General features: G+C 34.4%; 3 protein-coding genes across 4 annotated transcripts; 1 reads left to right on the top strand and 2 right to left on the bottom strand.

Moving 5' to 3' along the window:
* Nucleotides 1-781: 781 nt before the first annotated feature.
* LOC114746564 (WAT1-related protein At4g30420-like) lies at nt 782-3,128 on the top strand. Its single transcript, XM_028934778.1, has 7 exons — nt 782-965; nt 1,049-1,117; nt 1,607-1,723; nt 1,866-2,094; nt 2,322-2,480; nt 2,582-2,730; nt 2,815-3,128. Exons 1-7 carry the CDS (start codon nt 814-816, stop codon nt 2,999-3,001), a joined length of 1,062 nt encoding a protein of 353 aa, XP_028790611.1. The 5' UTR covers nt 782-813; the 3' UTR covers nt 3,002-3,128.
* An 860-nt stretch (nt 3,129-3,988) lies between these two features.
* On the bottom strand, nt 3,989-6,484 carry LOC114746555 (tetraspanin-7). The gene is made up of 2 exons (XM_028934770.1): nt 5,812-6,484; nt 3,989-4,564 (listed from the first exon to the last, which is right to left on the bottom strand). The coding sequence occupies exons 1-2, from the start codon at nt 6,316-6,318 to the stop codon at nt 4,274-4,276; spliced, it is 798 nt and encodes a 265-aa protein (XP_028790603.1). The 5' UTR covers nt 6,319-6,484; the 3' UTR covers nt 3,989-4,273.
* Nucleotides 6,485-14,787: 8,303 nt separating this feature from the next.
* LOC114746561 (cytochrome c oxidase subunit 6b-2) lies at nt 14,788-18,125 on the bottom strand. 2 transcript variants are annotated; one of them, XM_028934776.1, is made up of 4 exons: nt 18,028-18,125; nt 17,022-17,110; nt 16,858-16,939; nt 14,788-15,071 (listed from the first exon to the last, which is right to left on the bottom strand). In XM_028934776.1, exons 1-4 carry the CDS (start codon nt 18,034-18,036, stop codon nt 15,018-15,020), a joined length of 234 nt encoding a protein of 77 aa, XP_028790609.1. In that variant the 5' UTR covers nt 18,037-18,125; the 3' UTR covers nt 14,788-15,017. The 2 variants fall into 2 exon arrangements, with proteins under 2 accessions (XP_028790609.1, XP_028790608.1); XM_028934775.1 differs by lacking the exon at nt 18,028-18,125 and having other exon boundaries at nt 17,022-17,137.

Here is an 18,125-nt window from a genome sequence, read left to right as displayed (position 1 = left end):
TTTTACAATCTTTCGATTAAATATTTTAAGATCTAAATCTTCAACATAATCAAGGGTATGCGTTATCTAATCAAATGCAATATTAATGATCCCACGGTACTTCATGAGATCGCAATGTCTTGAGCACATGTCACGTTCTGGAATCTGAATCCAACTTGCGTTTAATATTAATTAATTCACCAAATTAGCTTAATTGATCCTCGCACCAATCACAAACAAATTAAGTGAGTTCTATGATTTTGACAAAATGATGTGTGGGTGAGCCAACCATTGTTGACGTGGAAAACCGATATCGTCCGTGAAGCAGCTGATTGGATGATTTGGATTAGGATGATAATACCAGCCGCCGCGAGTCCCGTACAATGCACGAAGGTGACAGCTCGATGGTACATTAGGAATCCACATTTAACATTTAATTTTTAAGATTTTAGCTTCCACAACTGTCTCCGCATCACATATTCACACATTTTAATACTACTTTATTCCCCTACTAGAAACTTCCGCTCATATGTATGTTTTATCTCTGGCCTCCCTGATATATATCCTCTTTCATTATCTTCCTTCTCCGGCGTTAACTCTCCAATCACAACCTTATCTTTTGGACATTAGACATTATTCTTAAATGTTAACCACAACTTTGTTCTGTGCTTTCCAAGCTGTGGCCAAATATATGTGTGTCTGAGTTTTTGTGTGTATGTGTGTGTGGACACATACCCATAAACCTACGGGCTCTGTCTGTTACTTCATTTAACGTTAGGTTGGTGCAGTATCAAAGAAAAGATGGTGGGTGGGTTAGAAGTTTATGTTCCTGCAATGGCTATGATTGGCTTACAGTTTCATTATGCAGTTCTTGCCATCTTCACGCGTGCTGCTCTCTTGCATGGAATGAACACCAGAGTCTTTGTTGTGTACAGGCAAGCCATTGCCACTTTGGCAATGGCTCCCTTTGCTTTATCCTGCAAGAGGTACGTAATAAATTAAACCTCTTCAATTTTTACTGTGATTCTCGGTTTCTTATACTCTCCCATTGATTTATGGTTGCTAGCAGGAGACCTTCTCTCAGGACTTCACTGGGATTGAAGAGCTTGTCTTTGATGTTTGCCACCTCTTTAATTGGGTAAGATTTGTCAGACGAACAAAACTTCGATAATACTTCTGTTAGTGCTATTACTTTTATATTTCTTTAAGCAAAGATGGTGTGCTTGATGAACACTTGATTTATACAATAGTTAGAGATCATATCAGTTATAAAGAGATACATAAACTATTCTCCAGTGACATAGACAGTGTAGATAAAGGAAAATTAATGAGCTTTTAACATTTAAAGTTTCTCTCCCCGTCTCTGACTACTACTTGAGTTTGATGATATAACAAATTAACATCCAACATATAGACAGAATCACAACTCATCTACACTATGCCAAAGAACAATATGCCAAAGCTATTGTTCCCCTTAGAATAGTTCACTGCACCTTGTTCATGGAACCCCATGAGAGGATCTAGATGGATGTACATGTACTTCTATCATTGGCCTATTTGAGAGGATCTAAACCTTTTTGTAACAAGGGTTGATGAAACTTACCGGAAGCATGACTTTGTTTTGCAGGGTAACAGCAAATCAGAATGCTTATTTTGAAGGTTTACATTTGTCATCTTCTACAGTCACTACAGCCATGAGTAATCTAATACCAGCAGTAACCTTCGTTCTTGCAACAATTTTCGGGTAATTGCGCTTGTTCCTCTTAATTGAGCAACTTGGAAACACTTCGTAAACAGAGGATTGACATTTTAATTTGCCTATCTGATACTCAAACTTTAACTCTCATGCTAACTGTGATAATTTGCTTTGATCTTAAATGGGTTAGATTGGAGAAAATAGATGTAAGAAGCTTGAGAAGCATAGCCAAGATAACAGGAACAGTATTATGTGTCGGTGGAGCCATAACTATGGCGTTGCTCAAAGGACAGAAACTGTTACACTTGCGGTTCCTTCTTTCTAAACAAACCTTTGGCTTACATGGTGACAATTGGCTGCTTGGTTGTGGATTTCTCTTGGCAAGCAGTATCTTTTGGGCATTTTGGATGATCATGCAGGTATATTCACCCCCCCCCCCCCCAAAAAAAAAAAAAGAAACTGAAACAAGATAACTTGATTATTTTGCAACCTAGTGGCATCAAAACTCCCTCATAAGTAGGAGGTTGCAAGTTTGATTCTTCCTGTAACCTCAAGCCGTTAGTGTCTACCAGAAAAAGGAGAACCTCAGTGTTTGTGTAGTCTTAGTTCGCATCAGTGGAAATCTGAAGCTTAATATTTGAAGCAGGTACCAGTATCTGCAAGCTGCCCGGACCATGTAGTTTCAACATTTTGGATGTGTTTAATGGCGGCAATACAGTCAGCCATATTCACACTGGTTGTTGAAAAAGATTCCCAAGCATGGATTCTAAATTCAGCTCTAGAATATTCAAGTTGTTTGTATGCAGTAAGTCCCAGGTTCCTCCAAAATTAACATGATCTGTTTTGTTCAATTATTAATAACTAATAAATGATAGAAGCTGCTTTTTTTTTCCTCATCTTTAATAGGGAATTGGAATTGCTGTAAGTTTTTTCATTCAAAGTTGGACCATCTCAAAAAGAGGCCCTTTGTTCTGTGCAATGTTCAACCCGTTATGCACAGTGATCACAGCCATGGTTTCTGCTACTTTTCTACATGAAGATTTATATGTTGGAAGGTAACTAATGCACTTTTTTTTTTCCTGGGAAAGTTTAATGTACAATAATTAAGCACTAAATGGCTATTATTCTTCATTGATCAGCTTGATAGGAGGTCTTGCAGTGATAAGTGGTTTGTACATAGTGCTGTGGGGTAAGGCCAAAGAGGTTGAAGGGGTCAAAGAAGAGGCACAACTGAAAACTGATCAGAATGATCAGATAAGTTGCAAAACAGATTTGGAAGAAGCACTTCTGTCACCGCATGTATCAGAGAGCAAGATCACTCATTGACTACCACACAATTTTGGTTGTATTTTGATTTGATCATTTGGCCAAAAAGAAAATTACGAACTAGTGGCATGTATTTCTTGAAACTGTCAACGTCAACATTACCAATGAAAATAAATTCAATTCAGTTGTATGAGCCTAGACAATAGCTATTAGGGTATTCTAATAAATAATTTATATGCAGACTATAGGTCTTTAAATATCTCTTAAAACAACGATGGGGTTATATGGACGATATATGTCACATTTAATATAATTTCAGAAGACAGTAAATCTTGAAAACTGCTCATCCTAAAGAGTAAACGTTTATTCTAAAAAAAAAAAGAAACAAATATTAAATTTAAATTCTGTCACATAATTGTCAAACTTTTTTAAAAAAATTTCCCTAGGATAAATCATATTAATGTTTTATCTTAATAATTACATTTGACTCATTTTTATCAATAAAACTAGAGTAGTGCTCATTGCAAGATGAACTCCCAACTATTAAGTAAGTAGAGATTTTTAACTATGACATTCAAAATGTAAGCATATAATTTATTTTTTTTGCAAAAGTAAATTTTTTTTATCATTTTTTTACTATAATGTTCAAAAATACAAACAGATAAATCGAAGAAAATTGATTCATTTCCCAAACCTGGGGAGTAGGGAAGCACCATATTCATTAGAAAACTAAAGGCAAATCAAGTGGGGAATATGGTTATTAGGCCCATTCAGTCGGGCCCACAAAAGATTTTTGGGTCAGAAATCCACTACTCATTGATAAAGTTTTTAAATTCAAACTTCAATTCAATGAACAAAAGACAACTTGAATGCTTATCATATTGAATTATTGCTGATATGGTAGGACCACTTCAGCACTTCTTTCCTCTCTAATCTCTACTTTAAAGATAACAAGAACCCGCTTTTAAAAAGGAAAAAAAAAGTAATTAAGAATGTGAAATTTTCTCCAAAAAAATGACAATTTTCAAAAGGGCAATTCAACCCTCCTTGGTTTACTTGCAGACTAGCAAAATGCTTTGCACAAAACTAACGAGGCACATGCAAATCAAATGTAAGATAACAAGCTCTACAGAGCTATATCAAGTTAAGAATAAGAAGAAGATCAAGACTCCATACATCCCAAAGAAACACTGGGAAATGTAACACAAAGTTGAGCAATTTACAGCAATCTACAGCAAGCAGAGCATATTACATTATTACTGAAACATAGAAACTAACTTGATCCATCTAGATGCTAATTACGTTTATTCTGATTTTTCTGAGCCTATGACATCACTTCCAATTGTCCCTCCTGTTATTTCTGAATGCGCAGCACCCAACGGAATACACAATAATGAGCAAGATGAGGAATATTATGTTAATCTTAGCCGTCTTCTTCCACTTAGTCTTGATGTCTTGCACCATCCCAGCCTTGCATGCATTACAGTCGTAGCACAGCACCTTGGGATCATTGTTCCAAGCACGACAATCAGGATTGGCATAATTTGAATTTGCCGTACTGTTCCACACCGTTGGGCTCTGGTATACAAAGTTACAGTCGTTTGATGGCTTACAACACCCAGACTGCACACAAAGAACCAAACATGTCAACATCAGAAAGCGTCCATAGTTTAGCAGAAAGATATGTCAAGTTCATCTTCCAGGCTTTGCCCTGAGATCCAAATACATATCAAATTCTAGCACCAGTTAATAAACTAGTTCACAATCAGAACTAAGTGCTAGTTTCATTCTATGTTCAAGTTTCTGAGCCAAGAGACCATATGAAGTTCGGTCAAACCATTTGAACATTACATTCCACCAGAACAATAAGAACTTGTACCTCGTACCAAGTAAATTATGCATAAATAAGACACCTATTAGATAAGCAACTACGATAAGCTACACTCAGCTTATTTGAATCTTACTGTTATTTCATTTGCAGTTTCAAATAGCTTATGCCAACAAGAACTAGACGCACCAGCATCCATGTACTTAGTGGCTATAACTAAGGAATAGCAGCTCAAAACAGCAATTTTTAGAAACTGAAGGCAACATCCAAACTGTATGGGTGATCTCTTTCGTTGTACAATGCATCACATTTTTTAAAAAATTCACAAGAATTAAATCTTCTTGGCTTGGAACGCACTTTTAAAAATCCAAACAAAAATGCATCGGAGATTACGTGATAAAGTAAAAGCATGGTGTTTGTTTCACTTTTCAGACTAAAAAAAAAAAAGGCACCAATTTAAAAAGACCATCTCCTTTCGAAAAATGGACCTTGAATACCTAGAAAAAGACGGAAAGTATAAAATACAGAGTACTATTACGAATATGCGGCTTTTCCAGAAATTTCTAGAATTTCAAACTTACCGTCTCGGGCTGAGCTGTGAGCATACTCAAAAGTTAAAAGGAATTGTGAAGAAAAAAAGGCCCTTCCTCCCCGCGGGGTAGCGGAAGGTGGCACTGTTGCCTGGAGTTTTTATCCTCTCATGGTAGTCTATCGAGAAAATCGAACTACCACACGAAATGAAAAGAGAAAAGACAAAATCAAAAAAAAATTGAAGAACAAAAAACCCCAGTCGTATTCATACTAGAGTTCAGACTAACAAAGATATTCAATTCAAATAGCTAAAGAACCATGTGCAGAGCGCGCTCCGACCATGACTTGAAATGTAAAGAACGCTAATACAGTAAGTGAATTCCGAATTGGATCCACACAGAACACACGCAATTACCCACGTTGAGGCAAAAATCTAACATAAACACGTGACAACAGATAAAAACCCAGAGAAACAGTTGATATTGAAGGACGAAATTAATTCCCAAAATACCTGAAGCGGAGTTAGTTTCTCTTTATTGAACTCGTTAACATCGTCTTTGGCATACAGCTTTTGGTAGACGGAGCAGTATTGCCCAGCCTGAAGACAGCTCTTCATCGTCTTCCAATTATTTGAGTCGTTCACCCTCTTCTGCAACCAGTGAGAGTAATCACCGAGCCTATACTCCTTATACCCTTTACCCGATAAAACTTTCCCAGCGCCTTTGTTGGTAACAACGAAAGCGAAGATTGTGAAAGCTAAGACGACAAGGATAAGCAAGAACATGGCGACAAGGTAAATCCAGAGGAGCAAGGAGATGCGGCAGCAAGCGCCGGCGAGTCCCGCCAGCGACACCAAGAGAAGGAACACACCCAACACAATGAAAACCTTGTCGAGCCATTTTTCACACTCGGTGGCGCCGTGCTTGCTGAGCCAAATACCGACCCAGAGAATGGGAATAGAGAAGAGGAAGGTGAAGAAGTTGAGGATCCCTATCAGAGTGTTGCTCAAGTGACACATGATGAGAGGATTTCCAGAGAGAGAATTAAGATGCAAATGAGCAGTTACAGAACAGCTAAGGGGGAGAGAGAGTGTTTAAGAAGTTGATGAAAATGAAAGCACGAAAAGGAAGACGGGGAAAGGAAGGAGAAGGAAGAGATTCGAAGGCCACGCGCCTCACAGAGGAGGCATGAAATGAGAGAGAAATTTGAGAGAGAGAGAGAGAGAGAGAGAGACGGGGGACGAGGAGGAATACAAATCCGCGCCTTTTGAACAATTTACATATGGGGACGAGCTTTGCTGCTCTATGAATTATACGTTTGCTTGAAGTTGGGATGACTAGGGATATTTATGGACAAAAATTCGTGTAACTTTAATTTAGCGATAGGCATCATAATTATATACTCCTCCTGTCTTTAATATAAAACCCATTTAACTAATTTGATTAGATTAATGATGTTAGGTAAGTTAGTTAATTATAAGAAATGTCACATGTTTTTCCTAAAATACCATAATCATCTTTCTTAATACCTCCTCTTCTTCTACTACTTGATTATGGTTGAGGGAGTCTCTGTAGGGGTAATTTAGAGAAAATTGATAAATATGAGAAATAGGTCTTATATTTAGAACTAAAACCAACTCAACAATTAGGTTCTATATTAAGAACCGGAGGAGTATAATATATATATATATATATATATATATGTGTGTGCGCGCGCGCGCATATGTATATGTTTATTGATATTGACGTTGATATTGTTTTCAGATATGTTAGGGGGCCGGGAGGGATACCCTTTTTAACTGTTTGGAGTTTTTCAAAAAAGAATATTATACTATTATAAAGTGATTCATTAAATAAATTATCAATTAATTACTCCTTTGAAACAAATGCTAAACTGAGTTCGGAGAGCTCACAGTAATTAACTAATGATTCCAATATCTCTTCTCTGGGAGAAATTTTCCTATTGGGCGATTAATGACCAGAAGTCGATTCGGGGTTTATTTGGGAAAAAGACTTTTTTTTTTTTTGGTGCTTTATTTTATACCGTGCAAAATTGGTTATAATAAGCTAAACCAAGCACCAATGATATTCATGGTGGAGGAATTTATTTATAATAAAGTAGTACCCGACATATTTTTTTGATACATACAGTGCTTTTATCTTAGAAAAAAATTGAGAATAAATCTCTCGTTAAAAATTTAATTGGTAAATAAGATTTAGAATGATTGATTGCATAAGAAAAGATTAGTTGCATACAAAGGAAATTAAATTGCACAAAGGAAAGATTATTTGCATAGAACATTATTTGGATATAAGAAATTAGTTTATACATAACAAAGATGACTTACACATAAGAAAATTTTATTTGTACAAAAAGAAATTAAATTGTACATCGCTCAAAGAAAGATTATTACACATAAGAGAAGATAAATTACATATAAAGAAAATTAAGTTGAACACAATAGAAGTTAATTTGCATAAAGTCCTTAAGTCTCATTTGTCAATTTCCCAATTTTTCGTTAATACATTGATATTATTTTTTTATACTTTTAGTACTTAAATCATATTAATAATACATCTAACACCTTAAATCATAAATAAAATTAGAATGTGGGATATAACTAAAAAAACAACAATAACATGGTAAGTGTTGGATGTGCAAAAAAAAATTAGAATTAAATTTATTAGTTATTAATGTATATTACTTTAATTAAATGTATGGAGAAAATCAATTATTTCGTCAAATTTGCTATCTTCCTAATGTTGTCAGGGATAATTTGGCCATTTCACCTGCAAAACTTGTTCCCGATATGGACTTTAGTCGTGAGTAGAAGTTTCATACGCCTCTAATTAAAAAAAAAAAAACAGAGAGAGAGTTGGGGGGGGGAATAGCGGGACAAACAAAAAGTCTGGTCCCACCGACAATGACGATGGATGAGAAAGGCACTCTGCTTTATGGATGACAATTGAAATGGCATGGCTCCAGCAACCTAGCATTAGGATAATTCCAACCAACACTGCTAAAAAAAAAAAAACTTTTTTATACCATTTAACCTGCACTGTTCACTACGGCAACAGTATAAAAATTTTGACTGGTGATATTTCCATAAATATTGATAAATTTTTTAAACCAGTTTTACATATAACTAGTGTAAAATATACTTTTTACACCGGATGGTTGTGCAACCAGTATAAAAAGTATTAAAAATATGTATTTAAAAAATAATATTTACAAATTTTTAAACCGTTACAATCAGTTTAAAATATATTTTTTACACCATATATTTATTACAACTAGCATAAAAAGTTTTTTAAATATTTTTTTCAGAAAATAATATTTATAAGTTTTCATAAGGTGATTTAGAATCTAAAGATTTAATCTACTTTTTTTTACGACTACTTTTTATAAGTCAAACTTGTAAAATTTTCATCTAAAATCGATGATTTGCTTACTGAAAGGTCAATTAAAACTCTATTATGGTAGAAAATAAAAACAATTACATAAAACTATTATAGTGGAAAGGTTTCAACTCATCTTTTGAAAGCATTCTTGAATAAAAGATTTCGAATAATTAGAACAAGCAAAACCACCTGTGAAATGAATCAACCCTACAACCATGGTTACAGGAAACAACCCCTGATTAATACAGTTGTCAAATATCAACACTTTGAACTAGGCCTCTAAGCTTCAAACCCCCCATATAAAAACAATATTGAGCCCATTACTGAAATAATACGTAACATGTACTAGAAATAATCACAATTCATCTACAAAAGTCACATGCAGAATCCCTTGGCCTACTACCAGCACTTAAACATAATTCAATAAAACCATTACACGTTAAATAAATAAATATTTAATCGATAGAGAATATACAAAAGATAGGAGGCCTATATGGCAATATGCAATTTCTTCAACACATATAAAAAGAAGCAGAAGCAATACAAGAAACTGTAAAAGCTTAGGCCTTTGGATTCTTCCCTGACGATACACCTCTAGAACTTTCACACCTGAAAACAGTTTAAATCACAAGTGAGATAAAAGCCTCAGTAATGAATAGTCAGCTCATCATATATACTAACTGTTCTTGTGAGGTCAAATGAAACAGATATAAAAACATGTTAGATATATATTATATATATATATCTCAACACAATAATCTAAATTCTCATAACAATCCATCAGTATTATCATGTAAATGTAACCCCAATAACTACATTCCCTCACTATGTGGGAAGTATGAGCTAAAATGGCTAATCTCTCATTTGGGAGATAAAACCTAAGTCAATCCCTCACTATGGGGAATACAAGAAAAGGAGACATTCTCTTCTTATGGGGGAAGCACTGCAAGCTAATCGTCATGTATTGATGGAGACACTTAGCACATGACAATAATAGACACAGTTCACTCACCAATTCTCATCATATACATCATGCTCGAGAAATCCAACAAGTGGTCAATTTTCAATTCTATAATCAATTTCCAAATCAAAATTTAAAGTAATAACACATTATTGCAAATCCAAGGATTACATTTTCAAAAGTAATCCCAGAAAATATAGTCATTTCCATATATCAATATAGCCCCAAGTATATGCCAAAATAACATTTATAATTCGAAAACATAAACTACTTACAAACAACATATTAACATATATAATGAATGAAAAGTAGTTATTTTTTGCCTTAGATAGGATCAATTACCATAGCAAGCTGTCCTGTGCACAATACACCAATTACAAACAATCTACACAATCACACACATTTACTACATATTAGTTAACAAACTAATTAAGTGATTAACAATGACAATTGGAGATTTAAATCCCTTGGCTTATACCAATCCTCAATTCAACTTCAAATCGACCATCCCAAAACTCAAAACACTATTCCAATGGGTCAAACAACTCAATAGAATCCTCAATAGACTTCTAATTACACCAATTAATCAAAAGTCTCAATTTCACAATCTAGGGTTCATAATAAAAAATACTTAAATATGAAAATCAACTTAAATCAATATTCTAAACCGATTAAACATTTATTGTAACTCATATTAACATAACCCAATTATCAAAACTCATTTCCAAACTCCACATTGTTATCTATTATCATATATCTCCAAGAATCATAAACCCTAGCCTCCAAAATCCTCAAAACTCCTAATCCAAAAAAACTAATTACCGTGGCTATTTCTACCAATTGCCGTAGCACTTCGCACAAAAAGGAAAAATCACTAGGTCTGGCCAAATAGCTGTGGGTTTTTTCACAAATTGCCGCCGCAACTCACACCAAAGTGCTGTTTCTCCTTTTTTTTTCAACCTTCAATTTAAACCTATCCTGTCCAAACTCCAATAAACCTTAAAGGTCAACAATTAACCAACTTAATTATCCAAAACTAAGCCTATATACCCCTAAACCTTAGGATTAAAACCTAGGATGTTACAAAACTTCATTATCTCATAATCTTTCTAAGTTACCTTGCAACCTCTTTTTCATGCTTCATTCACCGGTAAGCTCAATGCTAGTCCTCTTCTTCATGATCTTCTTATTTGTGTTGTGACTTCTTCTTCATGCTCCTCTCCTTTATAGCCCATCATCTTTTTTGTACTTGTCATATTCTTAAGATTCATTGACTTGTCCATGATTATCAAGTAGAGATCCATGCTCACATCATCTAGATCTATGCTCATTGGGTCAAGATTTGTGCTCATCACATCCAGATCCATGCTATCTCAAGCTCTCATTGTGTTGTCATCCAGATGCTCACATTTACCTAGATCTGTACTCATCTTCTTTTTGTTTTTTGATGAGTATCTGTACTCATTTTTATTGTCGTTAGATTTATTTTAAGTTTATATTCTTTCTCTATTTGTATATTTAATGAATAATTTTAAACTTTGTCTAACAAATATATTTTTATTGTGTGAAGCAATATGAATCGATATTATTTCTGGGAAAGTCAGCTAGTTTTTTTTTTTTATAATTTCATTAGATCTGATTGTTTCTACTCTTATGTTGTTTCTTATTTATTAGATTGTTTGTTGCGATGTTATGAGATCTGAATTTTACGGTATACGATTAAATCGTAGCTTCTAGGATTTTATCATCTCATAAAATTGCAGATCCTTTTCTTTATGATAGCTTTATATTATTGAACATCTTATGTTCTGTTCTTAAAGTATTTAAAGTAACTCTAAAATTTAATCAAGACCATAATTTGGGCAAAACCGAAAAAAAAAAGGTGACCAGTGTGCATATGTAGGTATGGGTAAGATATTTAATTATGTGAGAATTAGTAAAAAGATCTTTTTAGTTATTATCAGTGGGTTGACCACTGACTGCCCCATCACTTAATATCATCATAACACGTTTGCTTAACTCCACACATGAGAACAAAAGAAAGCCACTTTAGCTAGTGCGCGTCCATAATTAATTTACTGTCTAATATTGGCATGATAATATACGTAAAAGGATATACAATGTATGTTTCATTTTAAACATTAATAAATTTATCTAAACATTATTCAAAGTTTAAATGAATTGATCAAAAAGAAAATAAAAATATTTCAAGTTATCAAAACAAAAATTAATCAAAACATAAACCTTTACCTTTTTATGTAGAAGTATTAGAAAGAAAAAAAAATTACAACTTCAACAAACTTTGATTTTTGTAACCTTCTGTTCACTGATAGACAAAAGTTTCATGTGCTATTAAAAAATTTTCAATAATCTTTTTCCGTTAAAAAAAAAAAAGTTGATGGATCAGTGCTTAAAATCTTAAAAGATAGTAAATTAAAAAAAATAGTTGTCACTGATTAGAATGTCATTTTAATATTTTTCACCATGTTATTAAAGGGAGAATTACGATCATGTTTTAGGAAAGAAATTTAATTACTATAAAATTTATTGATAATTAAAGAGCATACAATGACAAGTTATAGAAAAGAGAATAATAATAAGTTCAGACTAATAACTTGTCATTGAGATTTTTTTATAATTAAATTTCTTAGAACCACATGATAATTCTCTTTTATCAAATTGTATCATATATACTTTTTTAAGAGTCGAAAGGTGGTGAGATTAAATCTCGCATTGGCCAACTTCACTCGTCCAAAAGTTCTTTAGCAATGCAAACAGCTGGAGCTCTGGCGGTTAATAATAAAAAGAATTTCTTTTTATATGAGAACAATTAGCTCATTTCGTGCAAGAATTTAATTCTAGAATGGTTTCTAGAGACTTTATAAAAATAAAATTTTTAGAAATCATTTTAAGATTGTCAAATTTGAGCCCCTAATTTGGTCCTAACCCGGAATCATTTGGTGGTTTATTATGTATCGTTTTATTATTTTGCTAAATAAGATTGATTATCAACCAAAAAAAATCTCTTTCGTTTGGCCAAAAAAAGAAAGAAACAAAGAAATTAAGGTTGTTGGATCTTAAATTGAACCAAAGGACGAAGCATTTCACGAATTTCTCCAACTCATTGCAAGTGAAATTGCTTTACACAACCTCTGCTCCTAATTATAAGACTCTGTCTATAGTCTATAACTAAGGTCTTATAAATAAAACTAGAGGTAGCATGATATATGTTCATGTATTTAGAATTAGAACAAATTTCTCATTAAGAAAATTAATTGGTAAATAATTCTTAAGATGATAGATTACATAAGAAAATATAAGTTGCACATAAAAGAAAAAATTAAGTTTGTGCAAAGAAGAGATGGTTTGCGAAAAAATATTATTTGGGTTATTGGGTATAAGGGACTAATTTGCAAACAAAGAAAAGTTAATTTACATAAATTATAAGACTTAACTGTGATTATTTTCTGACATACAAGTAAGAGTTTTGTATTGGTGACAATATAAATTAATTATACTTTGTAACTTATCTTTCAACAAATTTTGAAGGCCTAACTATACTACGAGTATTGTTAAATGAAAACTTGGAACTCAACTGTCATTTTCCTTAAATTATGGAGTAACTAATGAATTCGGACAGGTTTTCCATGGCACGTAATTGCCTTATTTTATTCTTCATTTGTCATGGAGAAACGTTGAGTCTAAGAAACCTTTTTAAGCAGCCAGTTTTGGAGCCCCATGTGTGCGTGTGTATTTTTATATTATAATAAATTCCATCCACGAACATGAAAGTTGGCTCGGCAAATCCTCAAATTTTTTCTTTGGACTGAAACCCTCTTTAAAGGCTTCAATAGTCATTCCAAACAAATCCTAAACCAAATTTAAGGTGTTTAAGCCTAATTAGTATTAATTCCAAATGATATGGGCATCAGCATCAAGTGTAAAATGAAAGTGAGATGACAGATAAAGCAATGATACAAATTATGGGGCGGCAGAAGAAAGGAGCTTAGGTGGAGGATGTTGGGATCAAATCGTGGAACACGTGCGCTGCTTCCTTTACTGTCATAGTGGACAAACATCTCATGATGCTCCCACATTGCACTTTCCCATTCATGCTCTTTCCATGGAGTATTTAAACATTTTAATTACCCTTTTTCTATACGATTCTCTTCTAAATATATCACTTTCTCCTTAAAATACATTCAAGCAACAGTGTGTTCTCCTTTTAAGGGTTTGTAAGTTTAAACTTAAACAAAGAAGTATTTTCCATCAAGTTATAATCAAAACTATTTTCTTATTAATACTAAACAAAGGGCAATACCCTAACCCAAAAAATCATGACAGGAGAGACATGAAACTACAGCTAATATGAGCGGATGTCACTGGAACCTTTTTTTAATTCGGGCGTCTTCAGCATTCTCTTTTTTTGGGGGGGGGGGGAGCCATATCAATATGTGTCGATGACGTTGGGTAAACCCCCGGCTGTAAAAATTATACAATCATCTGGACTCTGAAGTTTTTCCCCCGGACAAAATATGAAGATCGTCCAAGCAACAAATTTGTATGGGTAAATGTAAAATAATATCAAAACTTCAAAGATTTCTAAGTAGCAAGAATAAATCATAAGTAGTCTTCAAGTAAAAATCAATGTTTAGAATAAAGGAATAAGAAACTTCAGCAAACTTATGGTATGAATTTGTGGTGGGGACTAGGGAGTTCAGCTGTGAATTGGCCTACAACATCGTCATTAATTATGCATATCCATAGAGATAACTGTCACTAGATACGTGGTGAAGACAAGTCTCCATTGTAGGGATAATGTGTGAATATGGGTAATGACTTAGTCAGTCATCCAACACAATTATAGTAATCCTTTTAGCTGTTTAATCCCACAAGTGGAAGGACCGTGGGTATTGATACATCAATCTTGATCAAATAGCACGCTTTGAGAAAATTCAGTCTGCTTATAACATTACTGAATTCAACAAAGGAATTTCACATTTACTACTGAGTCTTGCCGACAGAAGACGACTTCGGCTCTGCTGTAAAAATTTTCTATCAAGCGTGTGTGATATATTAATTTTTGGTTTTAAGAGGGCGTGGGATGGAGTGTGTACGATGAGGATGGAGCTGCAAAACTTAAAAATCAAATGTGTCAAACAAAAGTAACAATTCCATTAGTCAGAACCAAATCAACTTCAAACAAGGGGGCTTTGACAGTTTGTCAACTTGCAACAGTGAAAATACAGAAAGCTTTATTGATCAACCTTGACCATATTAACATTTAAGTCCACCAAATTATCAGACAAAACCAACCAGCATAATCTTAAGGGTATCCTGGGATCTGAAAATGCCTCACAGGGGCCCCGGAAAAGTTCCATTGTCCCTCTGCTCATTCCACTTTTCAACCTGCAACATTTTAATCCGAACAGAAAAAAAATATGTAGAAGAAATTAACATTTAATTGAATATATACACAACTGCGCACATTTGATTAAATAACAAGATCACTCAACCATTTAAATTATTTCGGAATTATGCAATGTGAGATAGCCATCAATATCAACGCAATACATTATTAAGCCCCACAAAGTAGGGAGGAACTTTGAAAAGAAGATCTGCACATGAAGCTTGAAGATAACATGCATTGATCATTCAAAACACCGAATGTTTTAAGCAATCCTGTAGTTTTGCGACTTCAGCAACGGCTATGCGTTTCACTAAACAAAACGTTATGAGGGATACACGCAGAGGGGGAAAAAAATTAACTTTTTCGTTCCCAACTCATTCTTTTAGGGATGTGTTACCTTTCAAAAGTTCTAGATCATTTCTAATTCTCCCTCAGATCCTATATACAAATTACTCCTCCAGTCCTAAATGTAAAAACTATTTTGTAATGTGAGTAATTCACACTAAAAAATAGATCTTACATTTAGGACTTGTCTGAAAAATTAATTCACTTTTCCCTAATTTTACCCCCAATTAATTACATGTCTTTCACATCTCTTTTTCCCACCAATCATCATTCATCTCTTTTCCCACTCATTCCCTAACACTCACCATCTCCATACATAAGCGCATATTTTTGAAAAAAGCATGTTTTCTACACATTTATTGTCTTCAACCAATTCTTTTATTCATGTAATTCAGTAATCTGTAACTTGTTTATAGACCAGATATGAAAGGAACCAGCAAGAGAGAAACACAGAATGAAAGAACAGAAGCAGAAAGCTATAGAGAAAGATAGAGGTCATAATTCTGAATTAAGTGACTCGCAGTTTACAAGCAATGGAGAATTAAAGCAATATAATGAACGCCAGAACCAGAAAATTGATAAAACTCAAGTGATTAGAGCCTCCTAACGGTCTCCCCACAAACCACCCCAAACTCTGCCTATCCCTCACCTCAGCCCCACTTATATTCCCATTTTTCTAACAAATTTCCCATAGATTTCCCTTGGTTAACTCCCTTCCACATGTTTTTCACCCGCGTAGATTTCCCAAGGCAGCTATCCATCATCCATGTCATTATGTCCCTCCAGCCCAATATTCTGTTAACACGATTACAGAATTCATCATGTGACATGTACCTACTAGTTCAGAATGTACAGAAGTTGACTAGAAAACTGTCAGACTCAGAACTCCCAGCAAGTGAGCTAAAGGAATGTCTCCATGACTTATATCTATATCAGCACCATGACTCTAAATATACGAACTAGTATCCATCAATGTAACAAGCTGGAAAGAGTTGCATAGCCTAATCTATTGGCACTCTACATACACGTGACACGTATTAATTTTGAAACACACACACACACACACACAGAGTCAAATTGCTAGACCAAAGAGATTAAATCCCTGATTTAGGTTCAGCTGCTAGGTACATAATCACTAATATTACATTACAGTATCTACATTCTACAATACCTAACAATTAAAATGCTGTCTGAAAAGGCGAATCACAAACAATACTTGAGACTACACAAAGGCATAAGGAGGTCATTAATTTTCTTGAAAATGCACGACTCTTTTAATTTCAAATGGTTTGAGAATTTTATGATGTTGACGTTAAGGGTTATATATAATCAAACTTTGGCCATCATAAATAGCATCTGTCTTAAATGTATTGTCAATCTTCATATTTACACAAAAATCCAGTCAATTCAAGCAAAAGCAGTCAGCTAAGGACCACTTACCCATTCACCGGGGCAAAGGGAACGATAATATTTGGCAAATCTTTCACAATCACCTGAGCCTTCACCCTTTGCTGCCACACACCTGTAGTTGAACTTTAAAGTTCAAGAACAAAATCTAGAAACAAGTTCTGCTGAGCAAGATAGCAAGTGTCAGAAAAGCCCACCTATGAAACTCAACATAGCGAGTGAAACAATGTCTGGTTTGATTGGTTGTAGGAAAGCGAAAATCAGCAGGCGCTGTTTTGAGCTCAATCTGAGAAAACATAGGAGACAAATAGTATAGGGAAAAAATGAAGACGATAGGAAGTTAAAAACCAAACAGGATAAGTCAGATTTCAAATGAACGCTGGAGGATATCTAATATTAGATGTTCAGTTTGAAACACAGTAAGACAAAGGTCCCCCCCCCCCCTCCCCAATATCATTGTCAACCAAATAAATGAATGAAGATACTAGAAGCACTCCTCAGCTTCTCATATATCTTCCACATGCGACAATCCAAGTAGATGTTCGCAGAAGCTAAATGAAGAATTGATTAGGAGTGTAGACAATATTCAGTCAATTTATGAAAGACCAATGATATAACAGCCTTATAGATGAAACCAATATGAAAATGTACCCCAAAAAAGATGTGGGAAAAGAGTCTTGAAAATTGCAGTAAAACTTGCCAAGGCACTTTTATCACCAAATGCTAGAAGAACTTACAAGCGTCGAGAAAGAAAAAAAAAAAACACCCTGTAGAACCAAGGACTTTTCGAAGAAAGAAGGGGATTCCAACAAATTGTCTACAAGAAAAGTTATTAATAGGAAGCAATGCTTGGGCATCATAGCAGCACAGACGACCATGGACCTATTTGAGGACGTTCCCAGCACAACTTATTGGCTCGCGGTCAAACGATCCAATAATTCAGAGACAAGCATTCATCAAATAATTCAGGAAACTAAATAAGTCTAGATTGCAACAAACATCGGAACTCATAATGCAATAGCGGAAAGAAGCGCAGTCACGAACAGCGAGATCAGAAAAGAGGGACTAGAACATGAAATTCCGACAGCAAAACGAGACTAAAATGCTAACCATCCAGATTGATAGCTTTAATTTTCCCGCCGTGACAAGATTCACGAAAAATTGAAACTAACGAAAATAATGTCATAGAAAATCCAAGCTCACCTCCGCCATGAGAGAGAACAGAGTCAGAGATCAAGAAATGAGCGAGAGATAGTCGTCGTTCGGGGAGGGAATAAGAATGATTCTGTGCAGGAAACTAA

This window comes from Neltuma alba, unplaced genomic scaffold, assembly GCF_004799145.2.
Source record: "Neltuma alba isolate B1F8T4 unplaced genomic scaffold, ASM479914v2 tig00005059_pilon, whole genome shotgun sequence".
Classification (NCBI taxonomy): domain Eukaryota; kingdom Viridiplantae; phylum Streptophyta; class Magnoliopsida; order Fabales; family Fabaceae; genus Neltuma; species Neltuma alba.
Note: the sequence above shows the minus strand (reverse complement) of the source record. Positions and strands in the feature narration are given on the sequence as shown.